Source organism: Eubalaena glacialis, chromosome 4 (genome assembly GCF_028564815.1).
Source record: "Eubalaena glacialis isolate mEubGla1 chromosome 4, mEubGla1.1.hap2.+ XY, whole genome shotgun sequence".
Classification (NCBI taxonomy): domain Eukaryota; kingdom Metazoa; phylum Chordata; class Mammalia; order Artiodactyla; family Balaenidae; genus Eubalaena; species Eubalaena glacialis.
This window is the reverse complement of record NC_083719.1, coordinates 123162198-123182913: the sequence shown is the minus strand read 5'-3', so window position 1 is coordinate 123182913 and position 20716 is coordinate 123162198. Positions and strand designations below refer to the sequence as shown.

Genomic DNA, 20716 nt, shown 5'->3' with positions numbered 1-20716 from the left:
TTGTCTACCTCTGTTCTCTTTTAACTCATTGACCATCTTTCAGGTGGTTATTTTGAATTCTTTGTCAGGTAATTAATAGATTTCTATTTCTTTAGGATTGGTTTCCAGAGATTTATCTTGTTATTTTGGTTGGGCCTTGTTTCCTTGTTTCTTTGTTTACTTTGTGATCTTTTGTTGAGACTTGGGCATTTGAAAAGACAGCCACCTCTCCCAACCTCTGCAGACTGGCTTTGTGCAGGGGAAGACCTTCACCCATCAGCCTGGGTAGAGATTTTGGGGGGGCCCCCCCTTGTGTCTTTCGTGAGGATGTTTCTCTTTGGGGCTTGTGTGTGTAATTTTCCAGTTAGAAAGTTTGCCCCTGTTATCAAGAGCTCATAGTCTCTTGCTCTCCCTGGTGTCTGTCTGTGGTACTGCAGGTTCTTTGGTGCTATAACAAGCCACCATGCTTGCCTTTGTTCTTAGCAGCCCCCAGACATCCAAAGTATGCTGCTGTTCCCTTCAGCATTCTGAGTCAGGCAAGACAGAAACCAGTTCCTTGGACAGCCCACTGTAAGGTCAGAATGTTAGCTGTACATTCCGCTCTTTTCTTTCCTTCCAAAGGAGAAGCCAGGAGTCAGGGGTTTTTTCCTGATTGTGGTGCCCTGTGCTGGGTGGATGGGGACTGTGGCAGGTAAATGCAGCAAACATTCTTGTTCAGTTCAGTGTGGCTCTGCTTGGCTTTGTACTTGCCTGGGGTGCTGCAGTCTCTTAGCTGGTTTATGCACTTCTCATAAAGGCAACTTGGCCCATAAGTTGGGGTCTCTGTGGGAGAATGAGGGCCTGGGGCTTCCTATCCTGCCATCTTTATGACATCACTCTCAAGTGTTACTCAAATCTTTGCTTTATGAAATGGAGATAATTAATATTGGTAGAACTTTTTTTTTAATTTTTAGTAAATGTATTTATTTATTTATTTATTTATTTTTGGCTGTGTTGGGTCTTCGTTGCTGTGTGCAGGCTTTCTCTAGTTGTGGCGAGCAGGGGCTACTCTTCGTTGCGGTGCACGGGCTTCTTCTCATTGCGGTGGCTTCTCTTGTTGTGGAGCACGGGCTCTAGGCACTTGAGCTTCTGTAGTTGTGGCACATGGGCTTCAGTAGTTGTGGCTCACGGGCTCTAGAGCGCAGGCTCAATAGTTGTGGCACACGGGCTCAGTTGCTCCGTGGCATGTAGGATCTTCCCGGACCAGGGCTCAAACCCGTGTCCCCTGCATTGGCAGGCGGATTCTTAACCACTACGCCACCAGGGAAGTCCCAATACTGGTAGAACTTTAAATAGGTTAGTGGCACATATAATCTGTCTCACCTCCTTTTCTGATCAAAGATTAAAGAAGTCATTCCAGGCTTCTTTCCTGTCTCTGTCTGTCTGTCTCTCTTTAGTAATGGTGGCTAACATTTAATAAGTTCCTTACTGTGTGTAAGGAACTGTTCATGTTCCTGTTGTATGTATTCATTTACTTTTGACACTAGTTGTAAAAGGAAGATACTATAATTATTCCCAATTTACATAGGAGGAAACTGAGTTAAGAGAACCTAAGTAATTTACCTGAGGTCATACAGCTGATTATTGTCTCATACTCAATTTTAACAAGACATTTTGTAGCATGGAATGAGAAATATATATATATAAATATATATATATTTATATATATATATTTACTTAGAATAAGTTAAATTTATTTATTTTGGGTCAGGTAGAGATTCTTAAAGCTCGTTTACTGTCCTGTCACAGTTTGATCATTGAATTATTTGTTAGGTATAAATAAAAATTCTGTGTTCTGCAGTTTTTATAATCAGAATAAAGTACCCATGTGTTTTCTCTTCTTTCCAGCTTTATTGTGATGTAAGTGACATGTAATATTGTGTGAGTTTAAGATGTACAGTGTAATGATTTGATATATGTATATATTGCAAAATAATTATCACAATAAGGTTATTTAACACATCCGTTACCTCACATAGTTACAGTTTGTGTGTGTGGTGAGAACTTTTAAAGTATACTTTCTTAGCAACTTGAAATGAATAGTCTTTAATTTGAATATATGTTGCTTATATTATATAAACTGGAAGTCTCCTTTTGATAAAATCTTTGCTGTAACAGGCAATTATTGAATTACTATAGATATTATTTTGTGTTGATTATAAGTGGTAGTTATGCTGTTGGAAATCCCTATAATTTAAATATTTAAATATAGAATGACACCAAAGGTGTGTGTGTGTATATAGATATATATATTTTTTTAATTAATTTTTATTGGAGTATAGTTGCTTTACAACGTTGTGTTACAAAGATGTATATTTTTGTTTTTTGCAGGACAGAGTTCATTCAAAAAGGCAGGATTTCAATTACAGGGGCTGGTTTTCTCAACTGCGTTTTGGAAACTTTTGCCAGCACATTTTTAAGACAGGGTGCCCAGAAGGTAAGCTTCTTTTCACTTTGAACCAACATTAATTTTAAGAAACCATGGAGATTCCCATTGGGTTCTTGAACAAGGCTCATGAACAGGCAAAACAAGAAAAAAATACAATTAATAAATATATGAAAAGAGAATTACCCTCACTAATTATTACATAAATCCAAATCAAAGTAAAACTAAAGTGCCATTTGTAGCTCATTAAGTTAAAAACATGCCAATGAAGAATATGTGATAATATGGGAATACTTATAGTCTAATAAAGAGAAATAATCAGAATGAATAATTATATTTACTGTATATACAATGTGATGACAGCTGTTTAGTAAAAAAGATAATAATAGCTAATATTTATGGAGTGCTTACCATGTGCTACTCACTAAAAAGAATATTTAATCATTAATTCATTTAATGCTCACAAACCTTGGAAATAGCTGTTATTGTTGTCCTGATATTCTGAACAAAGAAGACACAGAGTTCTGGAGCTCCTGATTGTCTTTTATTATGGTATTCAAGCTCTATACTTGTGGGAGCTTAGGCTTCCATGAATGTTATTCAGAGGCCACCTTGAAGTTCTAAGGTCCTGAGTTACCCTGTGTTTTAAGTAGTGCTATTCTTGTTTTCATCTGTTTTATATAGCATTACATATGAGATTGATATATCCTGTTTTCTTGCCTAGGAAAGTCCATTTCTTATGCACCTTTATATGCCTGTTGTAGGTGTTCCAAAATATTTTAAAATTATTAGTATTTGTTTTATTTATTATATTTAAAATTATTTGTCATTATTATTGTTATTAATTATGTTGGTGAACATAATCACTTATTTCCAGGGTTTACTCAGGTATGATGGATATGTTACCTAGTTTTGTTTTGTGGGACAGGCTTAATGGCTGGTCTAAAGAACTATCCTTGCAACCTTAGAGGTTTTATGGGTAATAGACCTTGGTTCTCGTTTTACAGATCTAGGTTCAAGAATGAACCTGGACCACAATGTGTTAATCTGGGAGGCTGAGGGTGATGGATGAATATTTGGTCCTGTACTGTACTCCATAGACATACTGTCTAGATTGATGATGTGTTCCTGACCCTGGTGAGCACATCGCCAGGCTGGCCCTGCCTGTTTAAGCCTGGGCTTGAAGTGGATAGTTGAGCTTCTGTAAGGTCTGATGTGACTGTCATTTACTCAGACATTATTGCGGGTTTGCCTTGCTATATTGCAAAATATGCATTTGTAAAAAGCCCCATGTTCTGCAAAATTGCACTCTAAAAATAATAGTGCTGATGAGAAAAATAACTTTATTGCTATGTCCCTGACTGAGTTGACTTCTTGGACAGTGTTTGTTTGTTTATTTATTTATTTATGGCCGCACCACGTGGCTTGCAGGATCCTAGTTCCCCAACCAGGGATTGAACCGGAATCTTTGCAGTGGAAGTGCAGAGTCCTAACCACTGGACCACAAGGGAATTCCCAGGGACATTGTTTAGATTAAAAGTGGCAAAGTTTTTCTGTAAAGAGCCAGATAGTAAATTTGTTAGACTTTGTGGGCCAATAGGCAAAATCAAGATACTGTGTAGGTGCTTTGTAACAAGAGAGAACCAAATTTGCACACATTTTTTATTGACAAAATTAAAATTATAATAATAGTAATTGAGTATAGTTTTTACAATAAAAGTCTACTAAGTATATAATTCTTAAAAGAATGGAATTCTTTTTTGGGGGGAGATAACATTTACCTGAGTTGGGGTTAAAAATTAGTATTCCCTGCCATCAAATTGGCTGCAAATGTTCATTTGTAAAAACCATTCTTATCTTGTGGACCATACAAACACAGGTGGTAGCTGGATTTGGCCTGTGGGCTATAGTTTGCCAGCCCTTGCTTTAGATAAATAAATATTGTTTGTTTAATTCCGAGTGGGTCTCTATTTGACCTGCCCATCATTCTGAACCTTTTAATGACTTTTAATCACACAGTGATTGTGTACATTCTGATTCTGTGAGATACATAAAGAGACACTATTATTCCCATTTTATTGATGAGAAATGTCTTGAAGAGGTAAGTGCACCCAGTCTGTAGGTGGCTGCTTGCCCACAGTCCTTCCTCTTGCAGATATATTTTGAGTACCCGCTTTGCGGGAGGCACTGTGTTGAGTGTGGGCTAAATGGATTTACTCAAGGTCACAGGACTGGCAAAGGGTGGAGACTGGACTCACATCCCCACCTTTTATCACTTACTGTGCCACTTACTCCTTGCCACTTACTGGTCAAGATGTGCTCAGAGGAATGAAGCAGAATGCTAGCCAGCTCAGCATCATGTTGTGCTTTAGATGAATTTGTGTTGTGGTCCTACTCCCTCTGTATTTACTAGGGCTCTTTGGTTGCAAATAACAGAAACTACCTTAGGCTAGCTTGATATAGAGCTACAAGGGTGGTGAGGCTGGCAGGCTTCAGAATGGTCTGCACTGGAACTGAGAGCTGCCAGGAACCCAGGTGGTATTCCTTCTTTAGCACTTGTCCATACGAATATGCATCGGCTTTATTCTCTTCTTATGCAGTCTGGCTTTCTCTGCTTCACAGGCTGTATAGTGTGATGTGGGCCTCCGCAGTCCAAGTGTACTGTTATGTAGATTTCTGGCCAACAGAGAGACTGCTTATTTCTTCCTTTCCAAATTCTCTGGAAGGAACTCCCAGTGGCCTTCCATAGGTCAAACATGGCCAGGAGGGGAGAAGCCAGGTTGTGTAAATATGGCTAATCCTATGTCACAACTACGTGGGTCAGCGTTAGGGTGTTAGTTCCCAGGGAAAGGGGTGGTAGAATGGGTAAATACTCCTAAAGGTTTCTGGCATGGTCTTAACAGTAGTACTAGGCTCTTGATGACAGAGAGACAGTTTTATTCATCTTACACCCAGTCCCCCCAACCATAGTACCTAGGACAGTGCTCAGTACGTATACGAGGACATGAGTAAAAAGGAAATCGAATGCACAGCAAGGTCCACAGCTGGTTTCTGGTGACTGTTATCTGGAAATCATCAAGTGACTAAATTTTTAAAGTGAGTAATCCAGGTGATTCCTCTGAATTCCCATTTATTATACTCAGAAGGAAGAATATATTTTTCCTGCTAGCTTTTGCCTTTTCTGACTTTACTTTTTTTTTTTTTTTTTTAAAGAGGCTTAGTTTAATTAGTTAGCTTTTCAATTTTAGGAGCCACTCATGCTTAAGTGTCTTTTATCTTTTACCCAAGTGGTGATGTTTTCCGGTATCAGCCTGACTTCCTGATAAACCTTCACAGCTGAGCCTGCATTAAGTGGCTTCTGTAGAAGTCATCGTTAGAGTGTTTTAGGTGACTTTATTTTCAGTTTAGAACTTTATCCCTGAGGCTGTTTAGTGGGGACGTTACCAAATTGATCGTTGGACCATAGCTCAGCAGAAGCCCCCTGCCTCGGTGGCGAAGGTTCTTTTTCCATTTGGATTCAGACAGCCAATAATGAAGCCGATGCTGTGACTGAAACAGCACAAATTTTATTCAATGTCCAGAGAATGGAGAAGCAGGAAATTAGTTCGCAAATCAACTTCTGGGGTTGGGGAGTTGATCAAGGCAAGATTTTTAAAGGCAGGGTTAATGGTGGTGGCGGGTGCATATGCATTGGTTTTCTGGGAAAAGGCAGGGTTCTTCCTGCAACTGGGTGCCACTTCGTTTTCTTCCTTCTGTGGTCCGGTACTTCTTGTCATGGCACTGGTAGGTGTGTCATTCAGCATGTTATTGTTATCATGAGCATATAATGAGGCTCAGGGTCTACTGGAGGTCAGGTCTTCCACCTTCTTGCATTTGGCTGGTTCTAACCAATTCTGGTGGCCTCTTGTTTTTCTGTTCTGGTGGTTTCCTGTAAGACAATATAACACTTCCCTTTCTTCAAGAAAGCGGGCAGGTTAGAGCTTGAGGCTAATAGTCATGGTAACAGTGGTGAAGGTGGGATCTGTTTTTTTTCCCAGAAAAAGAAAAACTAGGTGCTCACTAAGTATATATATATATATCTGTGTGTATAAATTAAAACCTAGTCCTAGATATGGACCCCCAAGGTGAGATTGAAACCGTGCAACTCAGATTGGGACTTGAACCCACGTGCTGGGATTCAAACCTGGTCAAAACCCAGATTGGGACTTGAACCCACGGTCATTTTTTTTTTTTTGGATATATGCATTCTACTTTAATGATTTTAATTGTGCCCTGTGTGACCACGGCAGAGAAGGAGATTAATCTTGAGATGTTATGGAATGCCTTCTTATTTATTTATTTTTTTAACATCTTTATTGGAGTATAATTGCTTTACAATGGTGTGTTAGTTTCTGCTTTATAACAAAGTGAATCAGCTATACATATCCATATATCCCCATATCCCCTCCCTCTTGTGTCTCTCTCCCACCCTCCCTATCCCACCCCTCTAGGTGGTCACAAAGCACTGAGCTGATCTCCCTGTGCTATGGCGGCTGCTTCCCACTAGCTATCTGTTTTACATTTGGTAGTGTGTGTACGTCCATGCCACCCTCTTACTTCGTCCCAGCTTACCCTTCCCCCTCCCCATGTCCTCAAGTCCATTCTCTACGTCTGCGTGTTTATTCTTGTCCTGCCCCTAGGTTCGTCAGACCTTTTTTTTTTTTTAGATTCCATATATATGTGTTAGCATACAGTATTTGTTTTTCTCTTTCTGACGTACTTCACTCTGTATGACAGACTCTAGGTCCATCCACCTCACTACAAATAACTCAATTTCGTTTCTTTTTATGGCTGAGTAATATTCCATTGTATATATGTGCCACATCTTCTTTATCCATTCATCTGTCGATGGACACTTAGGTTGCTTCCATGTCCTGGCTATTGTAAATGGAGCTGCAATGAACATTGAACCCACGGTCTTTTAATTGAGATCACACACCTGGTCTCAGGACTTAATGAAACTCAGGTTCTTGATTCTCGTCACAGAAAGAATTCAGTGAGAGACAAAGTGATAGGTAAGAAGTGGATTTATTTAGAGAGAAGCACACTCCACAGACAGAGTGTGGGCCATCTCAGAAGATGAGAGGGACCAGAGTACGTGGGTTGTCAGTGTTTATAGGGGTGGGTAATTTCATAGGCTAATGAGTGGGAGGAGTATTTCAGCTGTTTTGGGGAAGGAGTGGGGAATTGGACCATGGCCCACTTTTTGACCTTTTATGGTCAGCCTTGGAACTGTCATGGCGCCTGTGAGTTTGTCATTTAGCATGCTGATGTGTTACAATGAGCGTATCCTGAGGCTCAAGGTCTACTGGAAGTCGAATCTTCCGCCATCTTGGACCTAGTTAGTTCTCACCAGTTTTTGTCATGTCCTATGGCTGTCATTCTTTTAAAGGTTGTGCCCTGCCCCCTTCCCTCCTGTTTCAGGATCACTTCTGTGTTTGTTCCTCTGGGGGCTTGTTCAACTGCTTTTCTCTTTTCCCTTTACCACTTTGAGGTGACTTGCAATTCGGGGGCCTTTTTGACACAAACGTTGCTACTATGAACAAGGGTGAATAAATGTCTGTTTAAATCTCTGCTTTCAGTTCTTTGCTGGATTATATGGTAATTCTGTGTTTAATTTTTCAAGGAAACTTCCTAAAAGTTTCTTTTTGAGATAGCTGTCTGTCTTTGTCCATGACAGCAATGGACAGTATCATTACTGTGTATTTTTCTCATACCGAGGACAAGTAGGATGCTAGTTGTCAAATACATATTTTGCCATATACATACAGATACATATGCCTCCAGGTAAGCAAGCACTCAAAAAACTGACTAAGGAAACAGAGGAAGATCTGAAGGAAAACAGGGATTGGTGGAAATCTGGGACACATGTAAGGCTTCATACACATTTCTGCAGCCTAGGTGAATGGTCAGCAACTGTGAAGCAGAGCTGGTAGTAACCCAGGCCAGCCAAGTCCAACCTCAGGGATCCTCAGAACAGGAAACAGAGATCAGGATATTACCTGGGGCAGACATGGCTCTGCAGATGCTCCCAGTTCTGGAAAGGCAACCCTCAGGCCAGTGTTGCTCAGTCTTTTTTCCATTATCACCCCCCAACTAAGGATCCTTTGCAGACTTTTTTTTCCAAATTGTCCCCCCCACCCAATGTTAATACTAATATCCTATAGTATTATCCTATAATTATGATAAATATCCTAATTATCTGTTTATACACTGTATTATATCTTTGCTATATACATAAAAAGTGCAAGATATTTTTCACTTCCGTGAACAAATTGTCATCTGGTTTCAATATTGTCCCCGCTGAGAAAGCGTGCTTTATACTGCATTGGGTGTAATTGTCTTTTGTAGTTTTTGTCTCCATCTCTCCAAATCAAAACAAAACAATCACCAGTTCACCCCCACTCCCCCACCACCCCCCAAATTCCAAACAAAAATCAAAAGAACTTTTTGGTGAACTCCCATGTGGTTCTTGTAAATCCCACATTTTACTTTTCTGGGAGAGGTGCAGGAGATAATATGGGTGATAACAGTCTTGTCATGCAAGTGTTCTGTGTTCTTTTTTTAGTCCAGTTGTCTGAGTACTTCGGGATGACTACAAATGCTGCGGAAATGCAGGGCCTTCATTATGCACTCACACAGAGAGATTTTTTTTTAAGTTTATGAAATACATTTTCAATGTGTGATAAAATAATTTGTTATTTCAGCCACTCTCCTGGCAAGGCCCCATTATTGGTTCCATCATTATTCTTATTGTGTTGATTGGGAGGCTGAAGCAGAGAGAGATTGAATTCAACAGCATGTGAAATATTTATCACTGAAACAATGTGGGCAAGTCAAACAACTTGTGCATCTTTTTAAAGAAGGTCTGGCCTAGACATGTTATGGCTAAAGAGATCTGAATATGCTGCTTCCTTAGGGTGTGTGCTTATTTGAGCCTTATGAAATCCATTTTAATAGTGGAAGATAATTCTTTGAGACAGAAGATACTGTTCTTGTATATATACTAGTATATATATGTATATATATATGTATGTTGTGTGTGTGTATATATATTGGATGCATGTATGTTTCTATATGGATATATACACACACACACTATACGCTATATGTATATAGTATAGTATATTCAGGTACTATGTATGTAGTCCAAATGGGCATTGGAAAAATCTGTTTGTTGCATCATTTTTTTAAACTAACTATTAGTTATCTGTTGCTTTGTAACAGACTACCCCAACACTCCACAGCTTGCAACAGCACACGTTCATTGTCTCTCAGTTTCTGTGGGTCAGGAGTCTGGCATGGCTTAGTTGGGTGCTCAGCCTTATGGTCTCACAAGGATGTAATCAAGTTGTTGGCTGGGGCTGCGATCTCATCTGAAGGCTCAATGGAGAGGATTCAGTTCCAAACACTCACGTGGTTGCTGGTAGGATTCTGCCGGCCTCCCTTGGTTCCTTGCCGTGTGGGCCTCTCTATACGGCATCTCACAACATGGCAGCAAGCAAGAGGGAGGGCAAGAGGGTGCAAGCAAGGCAAAAGCCATAGTTTTTTTGTTTCCTAATCACAGCAGTGACATCCCTTTATTTTCTGTATTCTTTTCATTAGGAGCAAGTCACCAGGTGTAGCCCACAGTCAAGGGAAGGGGTTACACAAGGGCATAAATACCAAGAGGTCAGGAACACTAGGAGCAGTGTCAGAATTGCCTGTCATACTGACCCAAGCAGACTGGTATGCCAGGTTGTATGTACAGTTGTTAAGGTCTTTTTGGTACCTATTGGGAATGGTGAGGGTCAGCTGCACCCTCATAACCTCACTACCAGCTTATGAAAAAGTTCTGCAACACATACAGATGCTTTGTTAATCATTTACAAGGAAACCCAAAGTAGCTTCCTGTTCTGTAAGTTTGATTACATCTCCGTCCTTCTGGGTGCTTCGTTCTCGGCAGGCAGAGCTGATGATATTCCAAAGGCAAGATTCAGCTATTTTACAGATAGCATCAGGTAGCCAGAATCTTCAATCCAGTGTCTGTGCAGGACTATTTAGTCATAAACTGTGGGTGCCTTCCCTAAAGTTGGCAGGTGAAGGCATTGCTGAATAGTCTTAAGTCCTCATTGCAAGGATGAGTGTCGCTCTAGAATTTTGAGCTAATCCGCATATCTTAAGTTCTTCTAATTGAGGTAATAAGAGTCCATTTCTCATATCTGTTATGCTAGTTAGCAAGCCAGTGAAAATTCACTATTTTAACATTCCTTATGCTAATTATCAAAGCCTCTGGTGGTTTCTGATAAAGATAACTGAGCTTTCTATAGAGTGAGATTGCTGATTAGAATGCTCATAGCCAACGCCTGGAGCGTGAAGCCTACATTAGGGCAACTTACTACCTGGTGTATAACTTGAACTAACACATGCACCATAACATTATGCTGCACATGCTGAAATATTTTGAAGCAAATTATAGACATCCTATTAATCATTTTCCACATGCCAACTCCTGAACTAAAAGCCTAGTATGTTCTGCCTTTAGAAAGATTATTTGGTGTGAAACAAGGTTTTGCCTATGTGCTTAACAAATGTGAAGCTTTAGAGAAGTGCCCCTTGGTACATGATCTGGTTTTCTTATTTCCCAGATGTCACATTTCACATCTTGGACCCTCAAATTTCTCACCTCTAAAATGGAGTGATAATAATCTTTCACAGGGTTATTTTAAGGATTAAGTGAGGGCATATATATGAAATATGCCTGGCACATAGAAAAACTTAAATAATCACTAGCATTAAGAGAAATTCTCTAATAAGAAGTATATTTTTTAAGTAAATAGGCTTTTAAATATTTATCCAAACAAAAATTTTACATAGCAGCAGTATGGGTAAGGTTTCGTTTCTTTAAAAATTATTTTTCTAATCATTTTTTAGATCCATAATTTTATTACTTGTTGTATCTACATTTAACATTTTGATATAGATCCTTCCATATGCCTTTGTGTATGTTTGCATATGTATGTATATGTATTTTTTTTTTGAATAACAAAATTGGAAGTGTCCTGTTTATTTAGCCCGACCTTGTCATTTATGGACATACTGTGAACATTCTTCTGTGTCATTACACATTCCTTGAAAACATGATTTTTGATGCTTTCATAATATTCCACTGGCATAATAGCTCTTGTTGTTGTTTTCTATTTTTTTCACTATTATAGATAATATTGTAGTAAATCTATGAATGTAAATATTTGTGTATATTTCTGATCACTTCCTAGGCTAACGAGTGTGCACATTTTAAAGACCTTTGATATGTAACACCAATTTGCTTCCAGAAGAATTCTGCCCATTTGTAGCTTCCACCACCAGCTGGCTCTGGGTATTATCAGCTTTCTTGTTGTATGACTTGAATGAGTCACAACCTCTTAGGAACTTGCATTTGTCACTAGGAAAGCAGGGCTAATTAGTCCATCCTCATGGGATTGTTGTGAAGAAGAAATGAAGTTGTTAGCTCTAGTCTTCTGATTCTTACTCCAAAGACAGTGAAAGTTAATACTTCTGTTATTAACTAGTTGTGTGACCTCAGTCCTCCTCCAAGGTTTTAATTGTGTTACCTTGGGCTAGTTGCCCTGAACTGCTCAATTCCTTATCTATGAATTGACTATATAGTGTCCACACATGCATGGCAGTCACAACCCTTAAAAGAGCGGACATTTCAAAACCCAGTAATAATTCCAAGATAGAGGAAAAGAGCAAATAAAACTGTCATTCAAAAGAATAAACTCACAAACATGACATAAGAACACTAGTATAATGTTCTGCTGACTATATATTGGAGACTTCTATTTCCTGCTTGATGATTGGAATTCTTTCAAGATTCTTTTCATTACTTGAATCACTTGAAGAACTGATGAAATATGTTCTGTCCCTCTTATTTCCCAGCTTTCAATTTAAATCTGTTGGTAATACTTTTTAATCCCACTCTTCAGTGCTCAAATAGATTGATTTACTTGATATTTATTCATTAGATGCCATGAGAATATTACCAGGATTCTGATTTTTAACAACTTATTTCTAGATCAGTTAAGTAATAGTAGCTGCTCTCTTTTTGCGTATCCCACTCCCCATCAACTCATCTCAGCCTGCCCTTATCTCTAGAGTTTTTAGTCCTGAGAAATGTAACCTTTGCAGTGAAAACATCTTAGTGAAAATGAGTATTCTGCAACTGATAACAGTTTTTGTTCCTTCCACGAAGTTTAAATCCATGCCTTTACCTTGACTGTGAGACTCAGGAATCCTAAACCCCTCAGTGGCTCATTTGAATTCATCATGGTTGTGATAGACTACTCAGTGGTAAAGCTTCTGGGAATCTCTTAAGTCAGCCAGCTGAAATTCTGGGGTATTATCTTCTATGAAACTAGATGAAACCTGGGAAGTTAAGCTCTTTCCTGAAATGATAGAAAGTGGTTTCCTGAGCTTGAGATGAGTCTCTATGTCATTATTTGCATAGTGATCAGAAGTCATGTCCCTGCACAGTGGACTGTGCAGCACAGGGACCAGGAATCAGGAAATCTGAGCTCTGGCCCTGCCTTGGCTGCACTCTCCTGGCCACAGTGCTTGCACTAGTTGCTCTCACTTCACTATCATTTTTTGTAAAATCAGGGATTGGACTAGGAGGTCATTTTCAATTCTGACATTGTATGATTTTTTTTTTTTTCCGAACCCACCCTCCTTTCCCCCAATGTGTAAATACCAAGATTTTTAACTGTGATTAAAAATCTTCCAACAAACAAAAGCCCAGAACCAGATGGCTTCACAGGCGAATTCTATCAAACATTTAGAGTGGAGCTAACACCTATTCTTCTCAAATTCTTCCAAAATATAGCAGAGGGAGGAACACTCCCAAACTCATTCTATGAGGCCACCATCACCCTGATACCAAAACCAGACAAAGATGTCACAAAGAAAGAAAACTACAGGCCAATATCACTGATGAACATAGATGCAGAAATCCTCAACAAAATACTAGCAAACAGAATCCAACAGCACATTAAAAGGATCATACACCAGGATGAAGTGGGGTTTATCCCAGGAATGCAAGGATTCTTCAGTATACGCAAATCAATCAATGTGATACACCATATTAACAAACTGAAGGATAAAACCCATATGATAATCTCAGTAGACGCAGAAAAAGCTTTAGACAAAATTCAACACCGATTTATGATAAAAACTCTCCAGAAAGTAGGCATAGAGGGAAGTTACCTCAACATAATAAAGGCCATATATGACAAAGCCACAGCCAACATCGTTCTCAATGGTGAAAAACTGAAACCATTTCCACTAAGATCAGTAACAAGACAAGGATGCCCACTCTCACCACTATTATTCAACACAGTTTTGGAAGTTTTAGCGACAGCAATCAGAGAAGAAAAAGAAATAAAAGGAATCCAAATCAGAAAAGAAGAAGTGAAACTGTCACTGTTTGCAGATGACAGGATACTATACATAGAGAATCCTAAAGATGCTACCAGAAAACTAGTAGAGCTAATCAATGAATTTGGTAAAGTTGCAGGATACAAAATTAATGCACAGAAATCTCTTGCATTCCTATACACTAATGATGAAAAATCTGAAAGAGAAATTAAGGAAACACTCCCATTTACCACTGCAACAAAAAGAATAAAATACCTAGGAATAAACCTACCTAAGGAGACAAAAGACCTGTATGCAGAAAACTATAAGACACTGATGAAAGAAATTAAAGATGATACAAACAGATGGAGAGATATACCATGTTCTTGGATTGGAAGAAACAACATTGTGAAAATGACTGTATTATCCAAAGCAATCTACAGATTCAATGCAATCCCTATCAAACTACCAATGGCATTTTTCACAGAACTAGAACAAAAAATTTCACAATTTGTATGGAAACACAAAAGACCCCAAATAGCCAAAGCAATCTTGAGAAATAAAAATGGAGCTGGAGGAATCAGGCTCCTGGACTTCAGACTATACTACAAAGCTACAGTAATCAAGACAGTATGGTACTGGCACAAAAACAGAAATATAGATCAATGGAACAGGATAGAAAACCCAGAGATAAACCCACACACATATGGTCACCTTATTTTTGATAAAGGAGGCAAGAGTATACAATGGAGAAAAGACAGTGTCTTCAATAAATGGTGCTGGGAAAACTGGACAGCTACATGTAAAAGAATGAAATTAGAACGCTCCCTAACACCATACACAAACTCAAAATGGATTAAAGACCTAAATATAAGGCCAAACACTATAAAACTCTTAGAGGAAAACGTAGGCAGAACACTCTATGACATAAATCACAGCAAGATCCTTTTTGACCCACCTCCTAGAGAAATGGAAATAAAAACAAAAATAAACAAATGAGACCTAATGAAACTTAAAAGCTTTTGCACAGCAAAGGAAACCATAAACAAGACAAAAAGACAACCCTCAGAATGGGAGAAAATATTTGCAAACGAAACAACAGACAAAGGATTAATCTCCAAAATGTACAAACAGCTCATGGAGCTCAATATCAAAAAAACAAACAATCCAGTTAAAAAATGGGCAGAAGACCTAAATAGACATTTCACCAAGGAAGACATACAGATGGCCAAGAGGCACATGAAAAGATGCTCAACATCACTAATTATTAGAGAAATGCAAATCAAAACTACAATGAGGTATCACCTCACACCGGTCAGAATGGCCATTATCAAAAAAGCTAGAAACAATAAATGCTGGAATGGGTGTGGTGAAAAGGGAACCCTCCTATACTGTTGGTGGGAATGTAAATTGATACAACCACTATGGAAAACAGTATGGAGGTTCCTTAAAACACTAAAAATAGAACTACCATATGACGCAGCAGTCCCACTACTGGGCATATACCCTGTGAAAACCATAATTCAAAAAGAGACATGCACCACAATGTTCATTGCAGCGCTATTTACAATAGCCAGAACATGGAACCAACCCAAATGTCCATCAACAGAGGAATGGATAAAGAAGATGTGGCACATATATACAATGGGATATTACTCAGCCATAAAAAGAAATGAAATTGAGTTATTTGTAGTGAGGTGGATGGACCTAGAGTCTGTCCTACAGAGTGAAGTAAGTCAGAAAGAGAAAAACAAATACCACATGCTAATGCAAGTATATGGAACCAAAAAAAAAAAAGGTACTGGTGAACCTAGTTTCAGGGCAGGAATAAAGAGGTAGACATAGAGAATGGACTTGATGACATGGGGTGGGAGGGGTGAAGCTGGGGCAAAGTGAGAGTGGCATCGACGTACGTGCACTACCGAATGTAAAATAGTTGGCTGGTGGGAAGCAGCCGCATAGCACAGGGAGATCCGCTCTGTGCTTTGCAATGACCTAGAGGGGTGGGATAGGGAGGATGGGAGGGAGGCTCAAGAGGGAGGGGATGTAGGGACATGTGTATGCATATGGCTGATTCACTTTGTTATACAGCAGAAACTAACACAACATTGTAAAGCAATTATACTCCGAAAAAGATGTTAAAAAAAAAGATTTTTAAATTTGTCTGACAAAGTCTTGAAGTCTGCATAAAAATTCAGGAGTTGAAGCTAAGTAGGGATCCAAGAGCATCAGAGATAATTCATGTAACAAGTAGATGGTCAAGGGTTGAGGTGTTGGTAATAAAATATTTAAAAATAAGACACACACTTTTACCTTTTTTTTTTTTTTTTTTTTTTGCCATGCCACGCAGCTTGTGGGATCTTTAGTTCCCCGACCTGGTCCCTTGGCAGTGAAAGCGCGAAGTCCTAACCACTGGACTGCCAGGGAATTCCCAGACACATGCTTTTAAAAAATACTAATTAGCAAGAGAGGGTAGTAAGCAAGTGGTACTGATGTTCCAATTTCATTTTAAAATCCTATGCACGTGAGCTGAATACACTGCATATTACAAAGATTTGTAAATCTCGTAGATGTCTTTGAGTATTGGTGCCTGGTAATAGATATGTTGGCTTGTTTTCAGTCCATGTCTTCTGTAAATGCAGACTCTTCTGGAAAATTTGGAGAAAGCCAGTTACAGTAATAATGGTTGTAGCTATAATTTATTGAGTGTTTACCAGGAGCCAGGCCCTGATGAGGAAGTGGAGGCACAAGGAGGTTAAATTACTTGCACGGTGTCATCAGCCAGTATACAGAGCTTAGTACGCATACGACTTTGAAGTAGACGCTCGAAGTGTACAGTATTGTACTTGCTTTGCTGTCGCTCTTTTACGCTCACAGCCGACTGGACTCTTTGGAAATTTGGAGGCCATGTTCTCCGCACTGTTCTGGATGGAATTTCCAACCAGTCTGTTACTTTTCTGAGCCCATTCTTGTACTCTGTTGTGCTAAATTCAGAGACAATGAGAAGATAGGAATTTGTGGCCACCATAAATCTTCACGTACCTCATGTAAACCTAAGGCAGACACAGAATTGAAAACTGAAACAGCTCTGGCTGGGCTGCATTGAAATTGCAGAAAAATAGGGGCTGCATCCACAGCTTGTGTGGACTAAGAGTGTTTTAGTCACAGATCTTTGGTGGATCAAATCTGTTGTAGGATCGGGCTTGGATTCACCTAGGCTCTTGGTGCAAAATTAAGGCTGTTAGTTTGACCAACAAGGCCAGGGATTAATACAGAATTCTGGGCAGAGCAACTTGAATTGCAAAGCTAATTTAATTTCTTGAAGGTACATCTAATAGTTAAACTTCAGTTGTGTGCTTAAGCCCTGGAGCATGCTAATTAAATGCCCCTTGAGCTCTCCGAGGTGTCCAGCTGTTCCTCTTGGTCATTCTTACCCCTTCTGTCAGTGGTCATTTCTTATTCTGTATCTCCACTCTATGGTAGAACTTCATCTCTTGCTGAAGGACCCCTTGGTGTGCCCACACTGTGTGGGACTAGGGGCACCAGGTAGAGCCCCAAGCAGATGATGGGGAGGACGCTGGGGTGTCTGCCTGTTAAGGAGACAAGAAGCCTTGTATTTCATGAACCCAGGTTTGTTGGAGTGATATTTCTTGTCACTTTGAATATCCTCAGAATTCCATGTGCTGCCTGGGATTTGACCCCTTATTCTTTGTCTAGCTTTCTTTCTTAGATCCTGGCTAAACTATTTTTTTCTCAATTTCCTTGGTAAAGGAAAATGGTGGGTTTTTGAGAGTTGAGTTGTTGACACCCAGTTTAAGAAGAATTTAAAGGCTATAATTAAAAATTTTCTTGATCATTGGCCTTTGGTGAGGATGTAGCTTTTGTTACTTTTAAAGACATTGATGTTTGTTAAAGCCCACTAGTTTTTCTACTCTTGGCACTTCTTGATATGTTTGAAATATTTCATAATTTAAAAAATTGCCGCACTCCCCCCAAAAAGACTTGTTCTGTTTTTAAGCAGAATTTAAAAAAACATTTTATATAAAATGTTTTTGAGTGGGTATTACCTGCACATAAATGTTTTAAATTATATTTGCAGCAGAGCCATTTATGTTCTTTTGCTCTCGCGCTCTCTGAAAGCAGCGTACTCTGTACTGACCAGCTGTGTGACCTTGGGCAAGCCGTTTAATTTTCTGAGTCTCACCATTGTCATCTGTAAAATGAGGATAATATAGGAACCTATTTCATAGAGTACCTGTGAGGAGTGAATGAGTTACATACATAAAATGCTTAGGAGCCGACTTGGCATACAGTAAATGATCAGTTACTGTTTTTTAAAATATTTATTTATTTATTTATTTGGCTGTGCCGGGTCTTAGTTGCGGCATGCGGGATCTAGTTCCCTGCCTAGGGATCCAACCCAGGCCCCCCGCATTGGGAGAGAGGAGTCTTACCCACTGGACCACCAGGGAAGTCCCAGTTGTTACTATTATTTAAAAAGAAAAATGCAAGGAAATTATAGGCAAAAACTTAATTTTTTCATTATGACATGATAGACACATGTTTAGCGGTTATAATGAGGCTGTTGGAGTCAACCCAACCTGATTTTAAATCTCCGTCCCCTCTCTGAAAGGGTATATATGAACTTAAGATAAAAAGATAATTATCTGGGCACCCATTGGATTTGTTTATTGTCTAGGCATCAGTTGGATTTACTTACTCTTTTAGAGACAATTCATTGATTAAATGTACAAGCATGCGGCTAACCATTTTCTCTCTCAGAATAGGGAAGAAACAAGGGGAATTTATGACTGAGCTTAAATCTGATGAATAGTGAAAAAAATGGCTAATAAAGGGAATTGATAGGAACCTTGTTGTTTTTTAGTTTGGTAGTATAAGAGTTGGTACAAGACTTGGTACTAAGACCCTTTGGTGCCAGGCACCGAGCCAGTGCTGCTTCAATGTAAGGAAGATTGTCTTACAGTTAGGCCTGAGACAGAGGGAATAAGGAGTATAAAGCATCCCATCCATGGAGGTTTCTAAGAAAGATCACAATTGTCAGAAATGTCATGGGTGGATGTGGCACTGAATGGGAGGCTGGCTTTGATGTTTAAAAAAATTATTGATAATTATACCCAACAGATACACATGAACAAGCCATATTTTGCATGAAGTCTAAGTCAGAAAAACTGAAATTATATACAAGTCACATTTAAAAAAACTAAAAATGGAAATAGACTTATTGAGTCACACTGGAGGGTGGGAGACCAGTGACTAAATGCCTTTTAGCCAACAAAAGGTTCATGTCAGATCAGGGTTTATTTGCAAATTGGCAATATGGAAATGGCTTTGTCATCTTCCATTGTGATATTTGATCCCAGGACAACTCCTTAAACTGGATGGGCCACTTTCATTTCTTTGCTGAGAGTTTCCTATCTGGACTAGATAATATAATGTCCTTTCCAATTTTTAGATTTTATTATTTTAGAATATATTCTTTTCCTTTACAAACTGTGAGATTAAATGTTCTCCTTCAGGAGAGAGGAAGCTTTATACTGTGAAGCAAAGACATCTAAATTACTGTATCAGTTTAATGTTCTGCAGTTACACCTAAAGATTTTGAGTTACTTATCAAAATAAAAGTGAATCTTACTCAATAGTTTATTAGCCCCTGTGGGAAAATTATATTGAAGTCATATAGTCTGTTAGGATATTCCTACTTGAAAAGCATTATATTTAAAATAATTTGTAGATGTGATTAAACATTGATTTGTATATTAAGAATCATGCCATTTAGTTTGGGTGTAGGGCTGAAGTACCTGCTTTATGTATCAGGCTTTTTGAACATAGTCAATAGGGAAGGGAAGGAAAGCCCTTGCTGTGTACCCAGCATCATACTAGGTGTCTTCACACATGCAATCTCATTAAAACCCTACAGCCCCCAGTGTTGTAAGATCCTGGATCCTGGACTCTTAATCCAGATTGCCTTGGGTCAAATCAAGGCTCTACCTCTTGGTTATTATGTGATTTTGGTCCAGATGCTTAATTTCTCTGAGCCTTGGGTCTCATCCAAAAGAAGAAAATACTCTCTAAGGCAGATAGGAGGGTAAAATAAGCCAGTGCAGATGAAGTACTCAGCACAGTTCCTGGCACACAGTATGTGCCAGTACATTTGAACTCCTGTTGTTTGGTGTTATCCTAGTTTTATAGACGAGAAATCCTAAATATAAAAGAATTGGACAGCATCAGATTAAAAGATACTTTATTGTGGCAAAGAATCTTTTCCTGGAGAAGCATTGAGCAGTGTTTCTCTTACCTTTTGATGAGAAAACTGAATGCGGATTCCTCCCTGCCTCCCTCCCTGCGGTTGAAGTGAGCTAGAGGCAGGTCAGACAGAGCCTTACGTTTTAAGAGCCGTGGAACACTGTTGAAGGGTTGAAGCAGGGAAGTGACATTTTCTTTTTTCTACCTTTTATTCATACTGTTATGATTCTACATAAAATAAATGAAAAGATTCCGAGAAAGTTTTATGTAAACCAACTTAATAAAAAAAAGTTTAGAATCAAAAGGGAAGTGAGATTTTTAAAGTAAACTCGATGCGTACCTTTTTATCAAAAGGTGAGTGGTTTTATAACGCACACTTCATCTGAGTTATGTCACTTTCTAACTCCTCTCGGCTAATCAGGATTCTTTTTTTTTTTTTTAATTAATTTATTTATTTATTTATTTTTGGCTGTGTTGGGTCTTCGTTTCTGTGCGAGGGCTTTCTCCAGTTGCGGCAAGTGGGGACCACTCTTCATCGCGGTGCGCGGGCCTCTCACTATCGTGGCCTTTCTTGTTGCGGAGCACAGGCTCCAGACGCGCAGGCTCAGTAGTTGT

General features: G+C 39.0%; 1 protein-coding gene across 3 annotated transcripts in view; it reads left to right on the top strand.

Moving 5' to 3' along the window:
- The window catches only part of PRELID2 (PRELI domain containing 2), a 75833-nt gene that overhangs the window by 43609 nt on the left and 11508 nt on the right, over positions 1 to 20716 (top strand). For all 3 annotated transcript variants that reach the window (XM_061188289.1, XM_061188288.1, XM_061188290.1), the window contains one exon: positions 2350 to 2455. In XM_061188289.1, coding sequence (XP_061044272.1) covers positions 2350 to 2455 — 106 coding nt within the window. The remainder of the gene's footprint in view (positions 1 to 2349; positions 2456 to 20716) is intronic.